The 25,584-nt window shown below is 41.9% G+C and overlaps 2 protein-coding genes across 2 annotated transcripts in view; both read right to left on the bottom strand.

Annotated features, from left to right (window-relative positions):
- The window catches only part of LOC135080467 (viral IAP-associated factor homolog), a 189,970-nt gene that overhangs the window by 135,148 nt on the left and 29,238 nt on the right, over positions 1-25,584 (bottom strand). The window lies entirely within an intron of this gene.
- The window catches only part of LOC135080826 (RNA-binding protein Pasilla), a 101,368-nt gene continuing 75,880 nt past the window's right edge, over positions 97-25,584 (bottom strand). Inside the window, exons 5-15 of the mRNA XM_063975550.1 lie at positions 20,016-20,169; positions 15,776-15,942; positions 13,150-13,326; positions 12,995-13,102; positions 12,840-12,947; positions 12,685-12,792; positions 12,530-12,637; positions 10,301-10,499; positions 4,402-4,638; positions 3,088-3,254; positions 97-2,119 (exon numbers count right to left, since the gene is read on the bottom strand). Of these exons, the coding sequence (XP_063831620.1) occupies positions 2,066-2,119; positions 3,088-3,254; positions 4,402-4,638; positions 10,301-10,499; positions 12,530-12,637; positions 12,685-12,792; positions 12,840-12,947; positions 12,995-13,102; positions 13,150-13,326; positions 15,776-15,942; positions 20,016-20,169 (1,587 nt within the window). The 3' untranslated portion in view covers positions 97-2,065. The remainder of the gene's footprint in view (positions 2,120-3,087; positions 3,255-4,401; positions 4,639-10,300; positions 10,500-12,529; positions 12,638-12,684; positions 12,793-12,839; positions 12,948-12,994; positions 13,103-13,149; positions 13,327-15,775; positions 15,943-20,015; positions 20,170-25,584) is intronic.

Below are 25,584 nucleotides of genomic sequence, written 5' to 3'. Positions count from 1 at the left end.
AAAGCTCCCAGTGTCGGTCGACGGCTGATGCGTGCCACGGAACAACGTTACATGACATGCAACAGCGTTACATGACATGCAACAGTGTCACATGGCATGCGACAGTGTTACATGCCATGCAACATCGTCACAGGGCATGCAACAGCGTCACATGACATGCAACAGCGTCACATGACATGCAACAGCGTCACATGACATGCAACATCGTCACATGGCATGCAACATCGTCACATGGCATGCAACAGCGTTACATGACATGCAACATCGTCACATGGCATGCAACAGCGTCACATGGCATGCAACATCGTCACATGGCATGCAACAGCGTTACATGACATGCAACATCGTCACATGGCATGCAACATCGTCACATGGCATGCAACAGCGTTACATGACATGCAACATCGTCACATGGCATGCAACAGCGTCACATGGCATGCAACAGCGTCACATGGCATGCAACAGCGCACGTCGACACAAAACAACTCTCAACCTAACACTAACGATGTCAAGTAACTAAAAAAATAACTTATCAATGGTAACATTTACAATGAAATCAACTCGTAAACGATGTAGTACGTGGTGAATATTATACAAAAATAAAATGTGCAATGGAATAGGAATTTCCGTGATAGGATATATCACAATCTTTCAATTACATCTTAAACAACGTCCGCCTGCTAGGCAGCGAGACTTCACTCGTCATACAACGTAAAATATAGCAATAATATAATATTATGTAACACCACTATTATTATAGTACATGCAAAAAATCAATATAGATAAACTATTTAATTGTAAATAGGTAACTATGTGTCGATAGGGGCGCGCGCGCGGGGCGCGGCTTATTTAACGAACATTAGTTGCTACAGCCCGGCCCGGCCCGATGCGGCGCGCGGCCCTATCGAGAGCTGCGTTAACTTATACTCTCCGTCGGTAAATAAACAACTTAACTACGCTCAGGTAACTCGCGCCCTCCCGCTGCGAGGTCCCGCGTCGGCAGATTGACTAGAACTAAACTATACTAGAGCGGTACAGCGTTGTACTTGCGTCCCTCCCCGGCGGACGCGCGCGCGAACGTTCGCCGAACAACGCGTGCCTCCGGGCATCGACAAATATTGCACTTATTCTAACGACGCTACCTATACTTATTATTATCGCGCCAAACTATCTGACTTTAGGCAGATAGACGTCGAAAGCCCGTCGGCCGATCCTTAACGATACACGTAACACCTATAACCGCTTAGAAAGATTATTCGTTGTTCGGTTCGCGCGTGCGTCCGCGCGCTCGCGAGCGGCGCTCGGGCGCTGCTGGCGACTCGCGCTTGGCCGACTGCCTGGGGCGTTCAATGAGCTTCCATTTAGAAACCTTACGGAAAATGGATGCACATTGTGCGCCTGTAAACACGTGCAAGCGTCCGCAACGTCGCTTGCGCGTGTTTGCACTGAGTCGGCCGTTTCCCCATCGAGTCTAAAGGCCATCTAACGCCTCGACACGCCTCATCTTGGAACAGGGAGCTGATCTTATATGCTTGATGAATTCATCTTGTACTATTCAATGTCATTCCGTTTCCAGATGAGGCGAACTCGAGGCCAAGACGTGTCTTGAGATGTCCTTCGGTTGCGATCCGGCGGTCTCAAACGTACCCTACGGCCGATCAACGTCACTATCCGGCGATATCACGATTTCACTAGTTATGGCTTATTGCTTAATACAACAGTGGCCGCGTAACGCGACTGAAGAATTGAATCATTACTTAGGATAGTTGGTATGCGTTGACCTCGACGTGCGACTGTTTCAAAATCCGAAAATTAAAACAAAATATACAATTTCTCGTTGAGTCGTCATTACAATGTCGGTTAAAATTTGCGTTAAGCAAGTGAAAATAAAGTAAACACTAAAACACAGTCGAGTCGAGGTGTCGCGCAAGCAGCGGCGGAGGTATACAACGTTTGAAAGATATGGTAATTCTTATGCATAGATGGAAACTTTGTATCACGTTGGCGTTGTATGCTCCCTGGCTCGAGCGAGCCGCCGCGTGCGCATACAAGTGCGGCGCGCTGCTCACTGCATGAGGCCGGAGATGGCGTTGTGGCGGGTGCGTTTAAGCTCCTCTTCCTGGAATACACAGAAGTTGAATTGTACAAAGCTGCTAGTACTTGAATCTTCTGCTCGATAACGTACTAGGTATAAGTTTTATACCTACTAGGTATAAGTTATACCGTATAACTGATGGTAGATCGTTCCACTATCAAAGACTCACCGAAGATACAAAATCTTGAGTCTACAAATGAGTTTAAGTACACCTGCTCGGTAACTAATGTGTTTGGCACGAGTCAAGTGTGGGAACGATGGCCATGTCCACAGACTTATTACACTTATGACGTCACACTTTCACTGTTTATTAAGTTATTTTCGGGTGGTTGAGAGCTGGATCCTTCACAGCCCACACCTAGGCACCTTCATCGTTCGGCTATCGTCGCTTCTTTGATCTCTGATCGTAGAGACCAGAAGTCAGGTTGATCTCTTCTTTTTGAGGAACTAAGCGGTGGTTACTGCTGGTGACAGAGCGTGTCAGGCGCGACCTAGACCTCGGGTCAGATACTTAAGTCAAAGATGTGGTACCTGGATCTTCTGCTCAATGAGGTACTGCGCATAGCTGAGCGTGTCAAGAGACCTAGATCTCTCCAGATAACTGTCATCCGAGGGATAGATCCAAATCGAATCCTGAATACCAAAGTGGTGGGTACCTGGATCTTCTGCACGATGAGGTACTGCGCGTTGCTGATGGCAGAGCGTGTCAGGCGCGACCTAAATCTCTTTCATCCGAAAGCTAGATCCTTAAGTCTACAAAGATGTGGTACCTGGATCTTCTGCTCGATGAGGTACTGCGCGTTGCTGATGGCAGAGCGTTTCAGGCGCGACCTACGAGTAAATATCTCTCTTCCGAAAAAGCTAGATCCTTAAAGGTTCGGTCAAACCAACGCGACCAGACTTAAATGCATTGATCGCCATCGCTGCACGCCGGCTGAGCGCGTGTGATCGCGTTGGTTTGGCCGAACCTTTAGTCTACAAAGGTGTGGTACCTGGATCTTCTGCTCGATGAGGTACTGCGCGTTGTTGATGGCGGTGGGCGTGCCGGTGATGGTGACGATGCGGTTGCGGGTGCCGGGCGCGAACGTGCCCTTCTTGGAGATCTGGATGTTGGCGCCCGACATCTGCTGGATCTCCACCAGGCTGCGGCCGCCGGGGCCTGTTGGTTACACTCAGTTAGTTTCTGCAAACGACTCAGAAATCGAAAGAGCTGAAGAAACACTCATAAACCCGGTGCTTCTTCTCAGCACTAGCCCGTTTATTGTCCCAAAGCAGTGGTAGGTAGGGTTAACTTTAATAACTTTAACTGTACAGGTCTGTCTAATGACAGCCTAGGTAAAATTGTAAAGGTCGCTTATGTGCGAACAAACTCCTTGGCCGCGCGCCTGGCCGGCGAGAAACTTCTTTTTACTTTTTATGTTTTTTATCGATTGTCACTTTTTTCTCTTTCTCTTGACTTTTCTACTTCGAACTAAACATGTAATTTGATTTTCTACTTACAATATAACGTTATTTTTACACCAAAAAGCCTTTCAATGAAATAATCTCTCGTAGTGTCGGTAACGTATTTCGTTCATTAACCCTGCCACTGATTTGGGACAATAAATGAGCTAGTGTTGGCAAGAAGAAGCGTTTATGACAGATCCTTCAACTCTTTAAATTTCCAGATCGTATACGAATCCCTTGGTGTAGCAATGTTACTCGCTTACGCATTTTTTATATTTCAAAACGGCGCTGCTCTAGCATAGCCGAAAGAGACAAATACATTCGAAAACGGGAATGGGTAAAAAAAGTAGCATGAATTCCTATACGATTAATGCAAACTAGAAAGTGATTAGGAATTCGTCTAAGTCAATATTTATTGGCTTCGACTTGAAAGAGTATTTTTACAGTTCAAAAACTAAGATGCAAAAACATTGAAAACTAATTGAATACGGATACGAAAAAAGCTAAGTCACGACTTTGGAATGCCACAATCGTGAGCTAAAACATACCAAATTGATGTTGCATAAGACATAAATTAAATATAAAATGTATGAATTACTGAATCTATATAAATAAAAATGAATTGCTGTTCGTTAGTCTGATTAAAACTCGAGAACGGCTGGGCCGATTGAGCTGATTTTGGTTTTAAAATGTTTGTCGTAGTCCAGGGTAGGTCTAAACGGAGAGCAAATGAGGAAAAATTGCGATGGCTTATTTATTGCCTTTAAGGCGGAACAGAGTTCGCCGGGTCAGCTAGTAATGTATTAAAAATGGATAAAATGTATAAATAAAACGACTTCTTTTCTAAAACAAAAACTCACCAAGTATAGCCCCGACGATGACCTCGGCGATCTCCACATTCTTGGAGTCCTTAGCGCCCGCATCGGCCGGCGTGGGGCTCTTGGACAGCGGCAGCAGCGAGCCCGACGGGAACACGCCGCCCACGCCGCCGACGCCGCCCACGCCGCCCGACAGCGAGATGGGCGCCACGGCTGGGGGGCGAAGCGCCTCGAATGCAACCTCCGCGAAACGGTCTAAGGAGCCGCCGCGCGCGCCGCCTGCGGAGCGGAGGGTTGCGGAGAGGGCGCGGGCGGGCGCGGGGCCCACTTACAATAGAACGTTTCGGGCTGTCGTCAGAGAGAGGAGTTAGAGGCCGCACCGCCGCCGCGCCGCCGCCGCTCGGCCGGCCATGCTAGTGCACGATCGCGAGCCGACACTATCGTCGTCGACACCGGCGTTTGTTATAGGTACGACATACACCGATAGTCCCTAAAGCTAGACCGATATTATTAAAATAAGTGTAAGCTAGACCGATATTATTAAAATAAGTGTAAGCTATACCGATATTTGTGGTACGATATAAACCGATAATTATTATTATTATAGTCCCTAAAGCTAGACCGATGTTATTTTACTAAGTGTAAGCTATACCGATATTTGTGGTACGATATAAACCGATAATTATTATACTTCCTAAAGCTAGACCGATGTTATTATACTAAGTGTAAGCTATACCGATAATTTTTGGTTCGAGCTAGATTGACAATTTCGAGTGTAGATAATGCCGATAATTTGCGGACAACGAAGTACGAGAAGAGAGATAGTTTGAATTAATGTCTGATACAAGTTAGACCCAATAATTACTAGTTATAAACTTAGAATTACACCGATATTAACTAACTAACCCGATTTAGGCCGATATTATACAAGAACGTGCCTATAACCATATTCTGACTTACGATACGTACTAAGAAAACTCGACTAATTCCCAACAAGAAGTGTAGATAGATACGGAAGAAAAGTGAAAATAAACACGACACTACTGCTTTAATAAGACAAAAGCGAACTCAAGTTTTAAAGTGTGTTACTCGCGGCGTGAGTCACGGAGTTACGAAAGGTTATTAGAAACAATAATTTGTGAGTACAAAAAGGTAAAACACAGCGTTATTGTTTAACCGAAGTTGATAAGCGATTACTATTGAATAATAAAAAAACACATTTCATATTATAACCAACCTGTATGCGCCTGAACTGAAATCGTCTTTTATAACATGAACTACAATTAAAACCGAAAAACTACCACTACAAGACTAATATAATATACATGCATCATATACGTCGACGATCATATAATGTGTGGCAAATAAACCGTACACTAGCATAACCGTGTGCCGTGTGCTAAGGACTTGCTTCCGTGGCCGGTCAGCTGAACTGACTGTCACTATAGAGCTTTAGATACGGCAGCGCTGTGGTGCGGACGTGAAGAAGTCGAGGTGAAAACAGAAAGAACAACATCAAATTATTATGTGAAACAAAATAAAATTACTTTACTAACTAAGGGTCTGGTTTTGTATTTAACGAATTTTTATTAGCAAGGTGCCACTTAGTATTAATTTATCGCTATGCCAGCAAAAGTAAAAAATACTGTAAGTTGTATGTGACATGTTGTTACTTGTTACATAAAGGGATGATTTTGTTCAAATCTGTCCCATAAAGAAAACAACAGAGTTTGTGGTGCACAATAATCCTTTTGACAGCAACGTTCAATAGTGTATTATTTGGATCAAAAACGAAATTTGTACCTCATTTACAGTGTGATAGAGATCATAAATTTTGGTAATTTATTCACAAAATACCTTTGCTGCCATTTTGGGTAAAATAACTGATAAGAACTCGTTAAATATAGAACCAGACAACATTTTACGTGGACAAGCTTAAAATAAAATTTCAATTCATGCTGTTCTTTCTTGTTTGCGCAGTGGATACTTAAATTACAACATCATAATCAATAATATGTTGTTGAATTCCACAAAGTTTTATATTTTCTCTGACGTGGCTGTCCATTTTATTTGGAAAGCGCGGTTACGCAACTCTTTAAATAATAAAAAATATATTGCAAAATGAGCTATCGCATGATGAGCTCTCACACACATTCTTTTGTCATGAAACCTCACCAAGGTTTCATTGTTTAGTCAGGCATATGTTTATGACTTGGATACCTTTAGTTTCTGCTACAGTTCACAGCATTTTGTCTCAAAAGTAAGTAGTGTTTGTGTATTTTCTCCAACTCTCCATCATTCCAAAAAAATTTGCACGCGTTCGCGTGTATTGTAGAATATCATTGATAAATTTACTTACAGTAACTTTGATCAAGAATAAAACGGCCAGCCTCAGTCATTATTAATTAATTATCTAATTTGCCAAATCCAGATAGTTGTAACTCGTCCACCGCGCAACGTCAGTTATGTATTGCCGACAGATGGTATGGTAAAGCGATGTAAAGAAATTTAGAGCGTCGGAAACGCAGTAACAAGCCAATTGTTAAGGAAATAAATCAGCAATACAACACGTGTCATACAACCTTAAATCAACGCATGCAAACTGTCTTAGGTCAACTTAGAAGTTCTATGTATAAAGGTTTGGTGGGGGCAGGCGCGAATCATTTCAAATTGATTTGATTGTATTTTTTGGAATAACGAAAGGAATTCAACGCTTTTACCGGTAATAAACTGTGTTGGGTATAAAATTTATGTCATTCTGAGATGAGTGATTGATAAATTCCGACTGGGAATTGGACATGGTATAAGTTACATCAATACCACCAAACTGGTGGGCAGTTTGGAAATAAGTCAGATGGTAAAATGTTTTGTTGCAAACAAACATGGATAATAATGAAATGATATCAATCTTAAGCTAAGAACAGTTGATATATAAAATAAAGTAAGTTTCAAATTGCATTTCGTCTTTTTGAAGTAATCGAAAACACAAACCAACAATTTGAAGTACTTCGCCCCGCCCCAACTTAAAAACTCAAGTGTCAAAAGCTAATATTTTAACAGAAAATCGAAATACTGGTTAATAAACGCGACAGCCAATCATGTGGGAAGAGATGGTGAGAAGCCGAAGCGAAGAATTTTGTCCGGTGCGGGGACTGAACGATGCCGGTGCGGCTTACCGGCGAGCACGGCGGCGGGAGGCGTGGCCGAGCCTCCTTGACAATAAACTGCATAACAGGGACTCGATTCTGGACGTTTTTAGGTGGGAAATATTCGCGGAGGTAAAATTATAAATAATAATAATAAAAAAGTTAGAATTCTTTATATTTAGGCATAATCATGAGCGAAGCTGTTAGACCACAACGAATAGTAGCTTATTTTCTTACAGCAATATTTTGCTTGAAGATCGTCTAAAATTAAGACAGCTATTGGTAAAATAATGTATGGAAATATAAAAATAACATAACTTTTTAAAATGATGATGATAAACTTGTCCTTGTTCATGAGGAAAATCGTCTAGAATATTTCACACAAATAATCATCCAAACATTATCAGAATAATCTGTCAATAACGTCATTTTGACAGGTGTCAAACCTAGCTATTGGCAAATCATTCTGATATGATGTCAATAGCAGAATCGAGTCCCGGATGAATGGTAATGGAGTGTTCTGTTTCTTTCTACGTTCCAATGGCAGAAAGAGACATAACACCTTATCAATTCACCTGCTATACGTTTATCACAAAGGGGTATAGATTTATGCGTATGTTATTTAACCGACAGCGCGAATCGATATACTTGACTAACCTAGTTGTACTCTAAGTTCAAATTAAAGAAAAAAAGTGTGTCAAATGGCAACTGCGTGAAATGAGTTGCATGTCTTAATTTTCCTTTTGATTACAAGTATACTAAAAAATTTGAAAAATAAATTTTATTCTGCAACTTCTAATCGCACATGATATCTTAGTGCAACTCTACTTTTTCAAATTAAAGAAAATAAAAAGTTAAATTCGTTACAATGAAATTGGAGTTGTTTAGTTCACTTCAAGCAAAAAAAAAATAGGGAATGTATACTTCAGGATAAAGTAACATCAGCATAAATGATTCGACACATTTCTTTTGGCCATTTCTGAGTCTAGGGGACACCGGAACGCTGGAGCCCCGTCTCTCCGCGCTCCGATCGAGTACAGTTCACAAAACGACGACAAATTCAATATTTGTTGCCAATATAAAACCTTATTATGACTAAAACTCGGCCAATGTACGCATTACGAATGAGTCGAGACAAAAACATTTTCAAATTGATAAATTCGTAATGTGTAGATCGACCTTTATCGATAGGGTAAAGTCCATCCATTTAAAATAAAAATAAGTTTTTATTCTTTGTAAACAAGTCGTTAAGATACTAACTTTAAAAGTAGATTGGTCCTCTTGACATTATAATCTGCATAATTAGTATTCTTACTATCATTTTAAATTTAAATGGACTGACTTTTATGACACTCCAGCACTTCCCAACTTAAAGAACAAAATATAAAAAATAATCATAGAAAAAGCTGGCACAATTAAATACGACGTTATTCAGTGCTAAAGTGTCACCCAGAACAATACAGGGTGTGTCCTAAGCCACATCCTGTCGTTCTCACAGTATGTAAAATTAGAACGGTCACAAAGGCGGCTGAATCGATTATGTAACATGCAGTCACTGCATTGCATTCGTACGTGGCATTGACGCGGTGAAGGTCACGGGAGACGCATTGTTCTCTGGTGATATTTTATTCATAGGAAGCCTTTGATATTAACGTTTATAAACAGTCTTTTGGATTATTTAGATCAAGTATCACACGGGGAAAAATGACTTTGACGAGCTAGAAGATAGTTTGTCGAACTTAATCATAATGTAGCAACATTATGATTCAGTGACATCTCATAGAAAACGCACAAGTGTCACGACACTTGTTTACTAAATAAATAAATGTCAGCACACATTAAATCAAATCAAATAAAATCCTATGACAAACTCGTTATAAATATTTAATTATTACATAAACAATTCAATCGTCTTTGCGTAACGTTCATTATTCTTATCTGAAGGTGATTTGTGTGGAGTAATTAAACGTCGCGTGTTCGTAACTGTGAGTAAACTTGTGTAAACATTCGTGTAGTGCCGAGAGTAAAAAATGATGCTCTATTACTTGTAATGATGATGTGTGTGCGATGGACTCATTTGTTTCATTTACCTTAAAACATTTTATTTTTGAACTTAATAACATTGAGAATGAGATCTTTCTGACGTTGTATGTTACATTCTTTTATACATTTTGTAACTATTGTTTGAACACATCGATCGAGACCGCATAAGTAAAATGCGCACATTGCGGTTCGCCAAAGCAAGTTCGACGCTTCTGTATCTGTTATACAATTAGTTGTTGTTCACTGTGGTAAACCAGTAAATGTTCTTGGGATGATGTCAACGGTTTGACTCACCAAAGCTTTTCTGTAATCTTTGGTATTTCGCGTTAAATTATGTCTTTTATAAAGCGTACCTATTATTTTACCGCACATAATATGTCATAATAACGTGTGTTTTAAATTGTAATATGTGCGGTGTAGAATGTCATATGCGTAGTATGTCATACGTGTAATGTAGTATGTCTTATTTGTGGTGTATAATGTAATATGTGCGATGTATAATGTAATATGTGTTTATGATAGAATATGTCACTGATGCATGCAGTGTCTAATGTGTGATGTAGTACGTCATGTGTGTGATGTAGTACGTCATGTGTGTGATGTAGTACGTCATGTGTGTGATGTAGTACGTCATATGTGTGATATAATACGTCATATGTGTGATGTACAATGTAATGTGTGTTTATGATAGAACACGTCACTTATCGAACAACGTCACATCCCATGAGAAGTTTACAAGTCAGTCCACTCACCAAGTCCGACCTGGCCGATGGGGCCGAAGACGGCGGGCGGGTCCTGCGCCGGCAGCGGGAAGTATGCGGCGGAGAGCGGCGCGTGCGGCATCGGCTGCGGCAGCGCCAGCCCCAGCACGCCGTGCTTCACCAGCAGCGCCAGCGCCGCCGCGATCTCCGTCACGCCCGCCTCGCTGTAGCCCGACTGGCGGAGAGCCACCTGCGACACACCACCATGTTGTAAGGATAATTTGATCGCGTCACCCACATTTTCATCATCATTAACAAAACATCCACAGAGGACGTGGAAGATTGGCCGGTTGGTAATGGCCTGTATTCAGCGCCTCCCTGCAACCTTTATATGGTCATCTGAGCCCCGATTATGGTAATTGTTAACGTTTCCAATCCAGACGCGTTTCTGATTCTGCAATACGATTGGTCAAAACAGCTGACGTACGCTGTTGGACGACCAATCGTATCGCAGAATCGAGAAGCGTGTCTGGATTGTTGACGTTAAAAATTACCATAATCGGGGCTCTGTCCACTTTATTTGTAGTTAGAAGTCAAAAGGTACGTTTGCATCATAATCAGGTAATCTAGTCTCAACTACAAGAGCACGACCCACAAAATTACCAGAGGTAAATGGTGGATTTGACCTACACTCTCCACACAGCAGGCCACAAGGGTTGAGGATGCCTGATATGCGTCCAATCATCAACATCTCTTATTTATGGTGAACCTGCCAGTGTTGTCTTAGGTAGTAAGAATTCTCCTCAAAGCCTTAAGCAAAAGCAAGGAATGTCTGGGACATGTATAGTGCCCTGTAGAAACCCAAAATAAATACTAATAGAGAATAGGAATTCAAACGACAACGGTGCGATTAGTAATTTAAAGTTGGTCGAATTATGTAAAAAAGCTGATGTTGACGCGAGTACGGTTTGCTCCTCAAATCACAGACTTACTCAACCCCTTTACTCAAACTCTCTAGACGTCACTTAATGTAACTTATTCAAGTGTTTTATTTTGGTCGTTAATTCCCCATCAACACGATACCAAAAATAAAAGGCAACAAAGGAAATTCGACACGCATTATTTGACCCAATTAACAAACTAATAGTAGCATTGATCCCGTGGGCTGCTTATAAAAGTTAGAGTCCTTGAGAAACTGACGAGAATAGACGAAGATCAGGGTCGGTGTACTTACTACCCAGCGTAGGCAGTTTCACTCGCGAGGGTGGTTGTTTGTCTCTATTTTTTATATTGAGTCTATCTAGTTCAATGGAGTCATTGCCTCGTAGCCTTGTTTTATAATTAGACGGAGGGGAATTGGGATATTGTTTTAATTACGGCACTTATAAGCAACTTATTAAGTCGATTGAGAGCGAGTGGGAGGAGCATAAATATGTCGCGAAGGTTGTACTTTCGCCGAAGTAGCCCAATGAAGGTTTTCGCGATTGAAAAATCCGCCAGATGGCAATACGTAGACGCGAGGTCCAAATGCTGCGTTTCTATAAGCGCGGCGAGTGACGGGCGTGCATTTCCATGCATTATTAGGCAGGGTACTCACCTGTCATGTAGCACGTAACGCAGCATGTATCCAACCTTCAAGTGAGTACGGCTTGTCCACGGTCATCGCGTATCTAGCTGAGGGATCTGGATCCCACTGCAGGGTACTCACCTGCCATATAGCACGTAACGTAGCATGTAACGTGTCCAACCATCAAGTGAGTACGGCTCGTCCACGGTTGTCGCGTATCTGGCTGCGAGTTTCATCGCGTATCTAGCTGCGGGCTCTTGGATCCTACTGCGAGCCGCCTTTGTGCTCACAGTGATACCGTCACTCGGCAGGTCGCTGCGATCTCCCTGCGAACCACGCGCGAGTAGCTCGCTCGGGATCGTGCTGATATACTCACTTGATACAGTATCTGATACATTACATGCTACACGGCTATAGTCTGGTCCCTGAGCACGTAGAATTTCGTCCAATGACCCCAAGCTACCCATTCTTATCGCTCGCGCGTAATTATGTTGCTGTCGCGCTCGCACACTCACTGCGGGCGCCCGTCGCACAATCGCGACTGCAATATAATTACGCGCGAGCGATAAGGATGGGTAGCTTGGGGTCATTGGACGAAATTCTACGTGCTCGGCGACCGGACTATAGATGAGTACCCTGCTATAGGCGAGCGCCCGCCGCGTGCACCTGCTGCGTGCACCCGCGCGAGTAGCGCAGGCTACACCGGGACTGACCTTGATGTGGTCGAGCGTGTGCTGCGTGAGCGGCGCGGGCGGCGGCGTGCCCGGCGGCGCCAGCGACAGCGTGAGCGACAGCGCGCCGAGCCCGGCCGCCGCGTGCACCTGCCGCGTGCGCCCGCGCGAGTAGCGCAGGCTACACCGGGACTGACCTTGATGTGGTCGAGCGTGTGCTGCGTGAGCGGCGCGGGCGGCGGCGTGCCCGGCGGCGCCAGCGACAGCGTGAGCGACAGCGCGCCGAGCCCGGCCGCCGCGTGCACCTGCCGCGTGCACCCGCGCGAGTAGCGCAGGCTACACCGGGACTGACCTTGATGTGGTCGAGCGTGTGCTGCGTGAGCGGCGCGGGCGGCGGCGTGCCCGGCGGCGCCAGCGACAGCGTGAGCGACAGCGCGCCGAGCCCGGCCGCCGCGTGCACCTGCCGCGTGCACCCGCGCGAGTAGCGCAGGCTACACCGGGACTGACCTTGATGTGGTCGAGCGTGTGCTGCGTGAGCGGCGCGGGCGGCGGCGTGCCCGGCGGCGCCAGCGACAGCGTGAGCGACAGCGCGCCGAGCCCGGCCGCCGCGTGCACCTGCCGCGTGCACCCGCGCGAGTAGCGCAGGCTACACCGGGACTGACCTTGATGTGGTCGAGCGTGTGCTGCGTGAGCGGCGCGGGCGGCGGCGTGCCCGGCGGCGCCAGCGACAGCGTGAGCGACAGCGCGCCGAGCCCGGCCGCCGCCGCCGCCGCCGCGCCGTTAACCAGCACGGAGCCCACGCCGCCGACGCCGCCCACCGACCCGCCGAGACCGTGGCTCTGTGGACACCAAGCGGTTAACGTCAACCACTTAAAGATACGAGATATTCTTTGTGATAAAAGACGATCGAAGTGGGTTGACACCAAAGTATTGACATAGAGCCCATGCACACCACGTTTTTAGGTATAGTCAGCGTCAAATAGTTAGTGATACTCAGTTCGCAAGACGTCTTTGTGACGATTGGAATAAGATTGTTGTCAACTATTTGACGGTGACTGTACTATACTAGATTGCATTGCTGCATATTTACATTTATTGCGACAACAGCACGTTCCATTTACATGAAACGTGCGTCTACGGCACCTAAAAAACACGGTGTGCGTGGGCCCTAGATGAATTAATTCAATCAAAGAACAGTTCGTTCTTTTAAGAAGCAGTTACCTAGAAATTGTTGTTTGATGGTGTCTAATTAATGCTTGTATGAATGCGATTTTGGCATGATTCGTAGTTGCATACAGGGCGAATTCAGGTTGGCAAATTCTTAAGCGGCAAATTGCTCAAAAAGACTATTTCAAGTTTCAACTGGACATAGTCCAAAAGCTAAAACATAAGAGAAAGCAGAGTAAAATACTTGATTTTTCGGGAAGAAATTGTTTAAGTTTTTGCCAACTTGTCCAGTTTGTAAAACTGAAGACAAAGATTTTCTAAAATAATGATAAAAGGGTTAGTAAAAAGGAAGAAAAAGCAAATTAGACCTAAATGTACAAGATGTAGGCGTTGTTGATCTAATGACTACTAGATTTTGACTAAATCTATCGTTTTTAACTTAAAAAAATTCTCTATTTTTTTAATAAGAATGAATAAATTAACTCAAAAGACCCTGGCTATAAAAAACCGAAACACAAACAGTTATGAACGCACAATGTGAATGTTGATGAAATGTTAATTAAAATTTAATTACGTTAACCAAACTTCGTCGCGTATTTCCTAACAACACTTCACCCAAAACCTGGCATCCAAAATGTGAGCTAAAAGGAAGTTCTAGTGTTCAGCATCATGAGAACGAGCAAAGGGTGTGTAACCACTTAAACACGCTCACGAGTGCTTTCCACCCTTTGGGGGCGTTGATGACATTGTCCGCGATACACGCCGGCGTCAGGCAAATCGAAACCTTATTTGTACACCATGTAAGGTCGTAAATTGTCAAAGGGACCAAACCTCAAGTATTCCTCGATAACGTTACATCATTAAGAGCTGTCTGTGTGTTGGCAAGCTTGTGGTTTAGTAGATTACTCATCGAGTGTGTCACCAAAGGTTTTGCTAATAACTCGTCACAAACTCAATAAGCCTCGCTGGCAGGTACATGTGAATAATAACATGTACTTTTAGTAACCTTGTAAGAGGATAAAATTTCCATTATCAGAAACGCCAATTCATCTAAAAATACTATTGGATGTGTCTATTAGCATCGAAGTATCTTTTTTTTTTGGAGAGAGGAGAAAAAAATTGATTGCTACTAAGAAAGGCCGGATTATTTGATAATTTGTTCTAATTTGTTTACTAGTTAATTTTGAAAGGATTTTTTTCAATTTGAATCTATCTCATCTCTAAAATTTTATTTCATCACTTGTAAAGACTTTATGACTATTCAAGCCTAAACATAATACAGAAGAGGAAAATAGCATCAACCAGCTCACCTGGGAGCGAGGCGAGTAAATAGACCTGCCCTAGACAAGTTACAAAACAGTTGCAATCACGAAATCACTTCGATGACGTGTCTTTGTAAATACTTCGCTCAGTGAAGCGCAGAGCTAAGTTCTATCAGCTGTATCAATGATACAGGGCCCCTGAGTTATAAAGGGTCCCCAGGGCCGGCTTAACCATTAGGCTGAGTAAACAACTGCAAGGTTAAGGTTTAAAGGTATTAAGGTACAGTCAGCGTCAAATACTTCGTGACACACAAAAGAAGTCAATAAATTCGCAACACGTCCTTGTTACTATTGGAATAAAGTTGTGTTGTCAACTTTTTGGCCACTTTGAGAGTCACAAATTGGACGCTAAGCGCTCCTGCACACGACGCCGCTACCGCGCCGCCGTCGCGCCGTTGCCGCGCCTTTGCACTGTTTATACGCACCGCGTGAACACCGCTGCCGCGCCGCCGCCGCGCCGCGGGCGAAATTATGCTTTGATGGCGCGGTGGCGGCGCGGCGGCGGTTTTACTCGGTGCGTATGAACAGTGTAGCGGCGCGGCGGCGGCGTCGTGTGCAGGAGCCCTAACTGTCACCAACAGTTGAACAGTGACCTTTATTTTAAGTTACAATTTGGGGGGCTCTTGCCAATTTTTAAAACAGGGCCTGAGCCACTTCACTGGTGGAGCGATTTCGAAATTCAAGTCCACATTTTGCAACTAATCTAGAGGGTTCGAAAACTGAAGCAAAGCCCAACACAGTTCCCAACATCATCAACGCCAAGCGAGCAGACGTAGTAGGAGCGCGTTCAAGTCGTCACCTCGGTCACCTCGGAGGACACGGCGTACGGGGACCCGGTGGGGTTGTAGTTGGCCACCGGGCCGGCCACGTCGGCGTACGATACGTTCGGGCACGAGCCCGACTGCGGGTCGTCGACCACCTTCTGCAGGATCATCAGGCACGCCTTCTTGTTGCCGTCCTTTTCGCCTGGAAAACGGAAATGTACATTCAGTTGGGTCTAACGACGTCTTTGATGACTAGAATAGGCTAGTTTCTTAAAAAACAACTTTTAGTCCGTCAGTTACATTATCAAAAAATAGTCGTATATTTTTATTTGTCAATCAAACAAGTAATTATCAAACAAGTAATTACGAAGTTATGATGCGTTGAACTTCCGCGTAACGTCACAAAGTGATGCACTTTTAAGCACGCATCGACGTCACGGGCCTCTTGTTTTGAACTTTGGTGCGCTTTATCTCTTTAAATTTTCATTACTTTGAAAAACTGAAAAATACGTGTAGAGTATCTTTTGATAAGTTAACCGACGGACTAATTCAAACTCTTGCTTTTTACCCAGGAAACATCCCTATTATTCACACGGTTAACTGAGTCGCGTGGGACGTCCACCTACAAGGTGGACCGACTACATTGTAAAGGTAGCAGGGAAGCGCTGGACGCAGGCCGCTACCAATCGATCAACATGGAAAGCATTTGGGGAGGCCTATGTTCAGCAGTGGACGTCCTATGGCTGAAATGATGGTGATGATGAACTGAGTCAGTGCCTGGGGTGCCTGACGGAGCATACAAATCTGAAGTCTCGCTGACATTTGGCTGTCCCAAAAACTCCCATACCACAGGCCCTGACCAAGTTAAGTCCTATAGTTTTTTCATTATGTTAATGAATGTAAAAATAACATCTGTAATATAAGACAAAACTTTATTTTTTTCTAACATGTATGATAATTAATAACAAATGTTTAAACAAAGAAATGATTCCGATTGGCCATGTTGCCAACAAATTGAATGTTAGTAACGAAGTGTACTTCTATAAGTGCAATAAGGTGGAATAAAAAGAATAACAAGAAAATACAGTAGTATCTTCGAAGAATCTTTAAAGGTACTGCTGAAAATGTATAACAGAATAATATCTTCAGCAAAAAGAAAAAGGAACAAGAATAAATAAATAAAGTCAGAAGTTCCTTATGGTAAAGAAGCAACAACGAATAAACTTAACAGAAATTCTTCAAATCATTCGTAATTACATGAAATTTCTTTCAAACTTGTTAAGGAAGATGGGGTCGTGCGAGAAAGATTCAGAAAAGTTAATCACATAGGTATATTTTTTCTCAGAAGTAAATATAAAATGTTTTACTTTATTACGAGTGAATTTAACAAGCCGTCGTTCGTGTCCACATATCACAAATTATGCAGTACATAAAAGCACCAGGTTAAAAGTAACAAGCAGACCAGTGAATTAATCAGGCATTTGCTCTAGATTTCTGAAAGATCTATCGTTGCACGCTAGGGAGGCGCGATGCACGATAATCGATTGTGCAATATTTTGATATCGCAGAAAAGACTAGGTTTTTGATTTATTATATTACGGTACGCCCTAACATTGTCTTTACTCACATCATAGTGTGCATCTACGCTAGTAAATAATCAAATTTAACTTGATAAAACCCCGTAAAAATATCTTACGTAAGCGTCAGTGCAATGACTGAGGTAGGACTAAGAAGAGTGAGAAAATGAAATATTTTAAATATGAATATCATTGACAATATTGTTAATGAAAAGTTAATAAGTGTAAAATAAATTCCTAATCTTGAATAGTTATTATTTATTATGACAGGAATAATCGATAATTTAATTTTTTTAATGAAAACATAAACCATTTAAAAATCGTATGCAGCCTTACGATGAATTTCTGCGATGTAGTCGCATCACTAGCATCTAGCAAAAACCATCGCGTGACACGTCGTGGAGTTCTAGAAATAATCGCGACAAAAAGCTACTCGGAAGTGCTCTGGCAGTGCAAGGTCTCGCTTTATCGCAACTGTTCAATCCAGCACAGAGTTGGCAAGACCATAATGTAGAGCTTGAAGAAAGAAAACAGATATGAGAAGAGAAGAGTCTTTTTAGTTACAAAAAAAGCTTTTTTTATATACGTGTTTGCCTTGTTGGTTTTCCTTATAAATAAAATAAATAAGAATGAGAAAAACATAACTCAAGCTCATAAATGTTATACAGGGTATTTTATACGACAGTTTATTGAGTGGAGAAAATATAACAGCAATTTCATTCATTGGAAAAATAAAGTTAGTATCGAGTATCACTGTGGGTGTTACATGTCATTGAGATGTTTCTTTTATACGCACTACTGAATTTCAGTGAAAGAAAATATGAGCAAATATACGTTATAATTCAGTAGTCGTTGTGAAAGAAATCTGAAACATTTTCCTTTTGGTTGATTTAACCGTTTATCGCGTTGAATATTTTGATAGTTGCGGCCGACGCGGATTATTTCGCTCGGCTGGGCAAACTATGTCTTCAATGCTCGATTATTGCAGCTTCTTTAGAATTCTAGCAATCTTACTTACTGCATAGCATATTTTAAAGATTAAAAAAGGGGATAGCTGCGTTTTAAAAGAAGAATAGTTGCGTCAACTTTTATGTAGTTACAAAAGTTTTACAACAATCTAGCCTCATCCAAAGAACTGATTATTTAATAATGACTATCCCCCATCTGAATCCATCAATGGATTGGATATCTAAATAGATTTATAACGGATAATAATTTCGCCATAAGCACCATGGAAGTTTAGGCAACGATTAGTAATGTAACTTAATAACACCTACACTACGATTGAAATTATTGCAACATGTTCCGACTAAAATCCTTTGCCGTAATACCGTTCCAATAGAAGCTCCCATAACAAGTGTATTCAATCTGGCCATGCGTACGAATCTGTTTACGGGAAAAACCTTTTATTTAAAAAATGCAACTATAAATATTGAACGAGATTCATAATTAACTTCGTGATTAACTTAATTATAAATCTCGTTTAACTCCATGCTGAATATCCAACAATCCGCACTCGAGTCATTATTTAAAGCCAGTTATTGTAAACCAGCCTTGAGTCAATCCTCATCAGTTTGCATGAGTTGCAAACAGGTGGGGTAGGGTCTACATCAGCTACCTATGTAATTAATCGATCTTCCAAAGCCATTCTAATAACTTGCGGTAACGTCATACTACGCTATTGATTCCTTTCGGAGAATCAGGTTCAATAAGACTGCAATGTCCTTAACCAACTGAGAACAAATGCAATAAGTGTTTTTCGATTTGTGTCTTGTCTAAGGCCTCCCGCGCACTGGGCAGCCAAGAGTGTTCATATACCGGATTGGCTACCACAGCCAGGCTACCTAGTGCGAGGGAGGTCTAAGATATAGTCGCATACATATTCATCTCCCGGGAGAATCACGGAAATTTTTCTATGACGAATAAAACCACCCGCGGGTAAAAGCTAGCTTAATATGATCATGTTTATTCATGCCGGCATGTTATGGCGGCCGCCAAACACCGATGTAATTAATTTTCATTAACGTAGATGGATGGCCGGCGGAACCAGCCGATAGCTTGATGGCTGAAGGAAGATTGAGCGCCGAAATAATTACTGGAGAGTATTACTTTTAATAATTAATGTTTCTATACCGTAACAAAAGTATCAATTCAATTAGGTACAGTGAAACAAGAGCATATTTCTTGACAATCGTGGTCTACCTGGTGCATGTTGGTTAACTGATTTCTGATGCGCACAAAAATGGTGAGGAAAGAGAACGACAGACAGAAATGTGTATGATTCTCACAGATTGAAATAGCTGATATATAGATCAAATACTCACTGCCAGTATTTATAGCGACAGCCTTCTAGTGGTTGCTCTGATGTCACTGTCAGGCGTCTTTTTATCAACATTTCCAAATCAGTTTTTAATGGCCGTAACCTTAGCCAATGTATTCTTCGCTCTTGCAATTCCTGCTGCAGGCGTTGGGACATACTTGACCTTCAACGAGATCTGAACATAGTTGTCGCTCGCGGTAGCACTTTAGGACCTTTTGACCTGACCTGAAGACCAACTGCTCTACTGCATCTCTTGATAAGAGTGCAAAAGGTAAGTCATTCATTTTCTGCAAATAGGCTTTTTAAAAGCGCTTTTAGATGCACTAGACCCCAGCAAGTCCGTATGCGTATAGTCAAGGACCAAGGTAATGCACTCACCGACAACCGTGATGCATCTCTCCTGCAGCGACAGCTCCTTGGCCTTCTGCGAAATCTGGACGTAGCTGCCGCTGGTCTCCTTGATCTGCTTGATGTAGTTGCCGCCCTTGCCGATGATCATGCCCGCTGTCGAGTTCGGCACTAGGATCTTGACCTGTTGACAATATATTTGATATTAGTATACCAGCAATTCTATAGAAGGGCATGTGAAGAGATGAAAAAGCTAAATAAATAGGATAATGGTAAGTTATGCCGATCTCAGTTTTCTGAGCGAAGGGCAAGCAAATTATGAATTCAAGAACCTAGGGGTTTATGAATACTTAGTAGGTAATTTGAAGTTAGCTCGATTAAGTTAAAGGGTTCGTCTCGTTATCTTATGGATTTACATCTATTTTATCGTTTACTAAGTCTCATACTAAGAAGGGTTTGCACGATATTACCTATACGATGTATTTTCCTGCTTTGCCCAGCTTTGAATCAATTATCGCTTGTGCAAATTATCATTTGTATAAATACTTCTGCAAAACAATGTAGGTAGAGGACAAATGCTGCAGCGCCGGTCAAACAACAGCGATGACGAATGGCGATGAGCAATTTCACTTATTTTCGGAACAGACAACAATATTATGTATTATCATGAACGAGCAGGTAACATAAAATCAAAACCGCGAAATGTTATGGTAATGATTACAAAATCTGTGGTATTGTTGGTGTAAAATGAAAAATAGCGGACAATGTCAGGTAACCGCAAGCCGTGGTTAAAACATAAACTGGCGTTTAGAATAGTCTCGGTAACTTTAATACAAGGTGAGCATCGGACTGTAACAGTTTCTTCGGAATACATTACAAGTTCAAAAGAGTGAACTTCGTTCGTTAATTTAAGTACACGCCAATTACAAGTTACGGACGGAGCTGAGGAACTTCTTGGTAGCGTAATTAAATTTTGCTTCCTTAATTTTTTTAACATAAAGTTATAATTCCCACGTAATTGACATTTATAAGGAAGTTGAAAGAAAAGATAGAACTTTGATGATAGATTGTCTTCATTAGAACTACCCTAACAAAGGTCTCGTGGCTGATGAATTATGGTCAATAATAATATCAATAAAAAGAAACCGCTACGAATCATAAGACGACCTGCCAGAAGTAAAATGTAGAGTTATGAATAACACGAAATCCATAAGTTTCTGAAATAAAATCCTTATCGCCGCAACTGTGTAGTATACTGTAATATTGAACAATTATGTCACAAGCGTGCATTACGAATAATTCACGGAGCTCGTGGCCAAGATAACGCCTTATCGGCACGGTGCTAATAAATGAAAAAGTTTGATAACTTGCTCGGACTGTGCTCGGAGCTACCTCGAGGTATCGCCACGTGGAATTATTGTATTTTTGAAACAAACATTTAATTTTTAGCCTTTACAATTTACATATTATTACCAAGTTCATAACATGTATCGAGTCAAAGATCATACCAGTTGTATTGCTGGCGGAGAGACAAATGTAAGGTTAACACCTAATACCAACAACCACGTGGCGAATGTGGCTAACCAAACGGAGATATTAGTAAAATGGTTTTGTTGTCATGGTTATATGGGGTGTGGTGTGTATTGGCATTAGATGCGAGGTCATAAATTATAAGTTAGCAGCCCTCGAGGTGTCAAGGCTTTTGTTATAATAAAACTGATAGTATCCTATTTTCGTATATTTTTCGATAGTATCGTAGGAGGTAGGTGTATTCCCAATTCACAATTCTCACCTTTGAGAAAATGTGCTTAAATAATGACATTATTAGACAATGTGGCGGTACGCTCAGCGCAGTGTTGGCACTAATCAATTAATTTTTTAATCAATTAATTAATTTGATTAATTTTAATCATGATTAAATTAATCCTGATTAAAATAATCATGATTAAAAAAGTAATCATAATCATGATTAATTTGTTAATCATTAATCAATAATCATTAATTTGATTAACTTGATTAACTTTTTAAATGTTCTATCGAAAACAATGTTAAAACATTGAATTCTAATATTAGATGTTTGGTTTTAGGCTACAATTCTATGACAGGTCATACCTAGATAAATATAAGGTAACCTAGACTGCCCCCGCCCCCTTCCCTCGCTGAAACTTCCGGTGCAGTTCTTCCGACCTCCCGTAGGAGGATATCAGTCCACTTCCCCTACCGTTCCAGCACTTACTTGCAACCCCACACTCCCACGTCCCACCACATGCCCCCCACCCCTAGCCTCCTTTGAAACTTCTGGTACGAAGTCGCCTGCACCTCCCCAACACGCAAAACCTCCTTGCTTAGCAACCCCACCCTTCTATTGAATTGCCCACGCGTGGGCCTCCCCCCGAAACTTTGGTACGAAGTCTCCTGCACCTCCCCAACACGCAAAACCCTAGGAGGTTTTGCGTCCCCACCCTTCTATTGAATTGCCAACGCGTGGGCTTCTCCCCGAAACTTCTGGTACGAAGTCTCCTGCACCTCCCCAACACGCAAAACCTCCTAGTTTAGCAACCCCACCCTTCTATTGAATTGCCCACGCGTGGGCCTCCCCCCGAAACTTCTGGTACGAAGTCTCCTGCACCTCCCCAACACGCAAAACCTCCTAGTTTAGCAACCCCACCCTTCTATTGAATTGCCCACGCGTGGGCTTCTCCCCGAAACTTCTGGTACGAAGTCTCCTGCATCTCCCCAACACGCAAAACCTCCTAGCTTAGCAACCCCACCCTTCTATTGAATTGCCCACGCGTGGGCCTCCCCCCGAAACTTCTGTTACGAACTCTCCTGCACCTCCCCAACACGCAAAACCTCCTAGTTTAGCAACCCCACCCTTCTATTGAATTGCCCACGCGTGGGCTTCTCCCCGAAACTTCTGGTACGAAGTCTCCTGCACCTCCCCAACACGCAAAACTTCCTAGCTTAGCAACCCCACCCTTCTATTGAATTGCCCACGCGTGGGCCTCCCCCCGAAACTTCTGTTACGAACTCTCCTGCACCTCCCCAACACACAAAACGTCCTAGTTTAGCAACCCCACCTTTCCGTTGAATTGCTCACGCTTGCGCCTACCTTGAGTAGTGAAAATTGACGCAGTTTTTTGGGAAAACGACAGTACAACTCCAGATCCCCCCTTTGCTAGATATTTTATAAGTCGCGGGTACCTTTTCATACACTCCCAACCCTTTTCTTATGAAAATAGTAGATAGTTAATCAAATAATCAAATTAACGATTAATGATTATGATTAATTAATATTAATCAAAATTTTTGATTAATGATTAACTAATCATAATCAAAAAAATTTGATTATGATTTTAATCATTAATTTTTAATCATTAATCAGATTAACTTTTTGCCAACACTGGCTCAGCGTGACCTCGTAGTACGTGAGTTTTCTTTGGTAGTTTATATTTTACTCTTGCATAACAAGTAGGAGTTGAATGTGTCTGTTTGTCCTTGTCATAACTTAGCACAACGGTCACAATCAAAAGTGACAGGTGACACGCGCGCGCGAAACGATACGGTATGTTTTGGATCTTTTACGAGCACAAACTATGTTTGGAAAACCTGGTAGCGAATTTTTAAAGAAATCTGATGCTGGTATTGCTCATTCAGATAACTATCTCAAACTTTATCAAGAACCGGCGAAACTGGCCCTTAAAGTACTAATTATCATTTTGCTGTTTATTCAGAATGGTACTACTTAATAACACAGTTGCAAATAGTGTCTGTAAGATTAAGCAATGGCTGACAAGACTATCTAATCGCGCAAATAATTGTATTAATTGTTTGAATTACCACATCAATGACAGCGTCAAAGCACGTCAAAGTAAGCAAAGCTAGATAACGGAGATATGATGTACGTGCAAGCTATTGCCATATACAGATATTAAATATAACGTTCATGCCTGCAGGGGAAATTGAAATGGATTCGGATCCACGACCGCACTGGTGTTGGTTACGGGAACCACCATGCCCTGCGGTGCCAATGCAATGGTCAAATTATAGTAAACGTTAGGTACTATATGCTTGTAGTCCCGTACAGAATCCACCATGCCCCGCGGCCTCTATGGTCAAATGCAGTAAACAATACTATAAAACTGAACTCTGTGTAAACATGGTCAAGATTTCTTGGTCTCACTAGTTTTCAACGTCGATCATTTACATAAATGTAGAGTCGGAATTCTAATTTGATTTACCTTGTGATTCTAAAGTTACATTGATTATTATTATTGAGAACTTAAAGTAAACTGCGAGAGTTACCACAATTGATTTAAGTTACCTACTTCGTAATTTATCCTCTCCCGAAATACTTTAACATAACAACCGAATTGAACGAGTCGCTTCAGAGTCGAAGCTTTCAATGTAAGAAACAAGAGGTTGAGGAAAAGCTTTTTAGTGGATTCCCGCGGGAACGTAACCTTTTCAACGTATTCCTTGCCACAACATGTTCCAGGAATATGAGAAAAATACATTACGCGTGGAGCACGTAAACAGTTTTGATACTGGCATTCTTATATGATATTGAGGAATACGTGTATTCATGTAAATACCATATATTGTAATAAAGATGCTGCTTGAAAAACACGCCAATAATGGAAATTAAGGCGAAGGCGACTCGTGTCAGAGATAAAATGGGTCAATTGTCTTATTGTTTTATGACCTGTGGAAACATATGAACCTGTGACATCATTTCTATTAATCGATTGAATATCTTACATGGCGTAAATAAAAGAAAATTCTACTGTTTTTGTTACAATCAGTTATAATAATGCAATACAAATGTATGTGAAGTTTTTATCTATCCTTGAAAAAAAGGTGCTGATAATGATCACGAATCACGATCGTCTAGATAAATTCCAATAAGTATAGATGGCAGCGATTTGATACAAATGTTATAAAAACTTAGAAGAGTTTTCAAGAAAAGGAGGCCTTCAGTGCTACGAAAACACTACGAGATTGCTACGACAGGGGTCCCGTCGACCGCCAGGGCGCGCTTGAGCATAAGTATTTTTTTATAACACATTGTAGAAAATGTTTTGCTTTCATACATTTTCTTATTTAACTTTCTGTAAATAACCTAAAGGTAAGTTTTTTTATAACATCAGGTTGTAGTAACATGTGCGTGCACCACCACCAAAAATACACTGAAAGTGTGTAATTATAATAGAGTTCCTATTCCACTAAAATATTTTAGGAGCTGACGACGGCAGACAGATAAAACGCTTATTATTTCCTATCACGCAACTAAATCTAACTATTCCAAAGCTGGCCATTACATCATAATTAATTTATAAATGGCTCTACTTTTGTATACCGCGCCTAATACAGTCACTCGCTAATACTTTTATCTTTATTAAAAGTTAACAAAGGTCAAAATGGGCTGTTCGCTTGCAACGCAGACTGTACGGTGACCTTCTAAGCTAACACAGGAATTTATGCGAATCAGATAACTTGTCTAGCCGCGATTATGATCAGTGTCAAGTGGAATTACGTAACACCATTACTTTCTCCTGACGCTTTCATTATTACGGTTTGCTTTTTGTTTGAATTACAG

This window comes from Ostrinia nubilalis, chromosome 18 (genome assembly GCF_963855985.1).
Source record: "Ostrinia nubilalis chromosome 18, ilOstNubi1.1, whole genome shotgun sequence".
Classification (NCBI taxonomy): Eukaryota; Metazoa; Arthropoda; class Insecta; order Lepidoptera; family Crambidae; genus Ostrinia; species Ostrinia nubilalis.
This window is presented reverse-complemented; position numbering and strand designations above follow the sequence as displayed.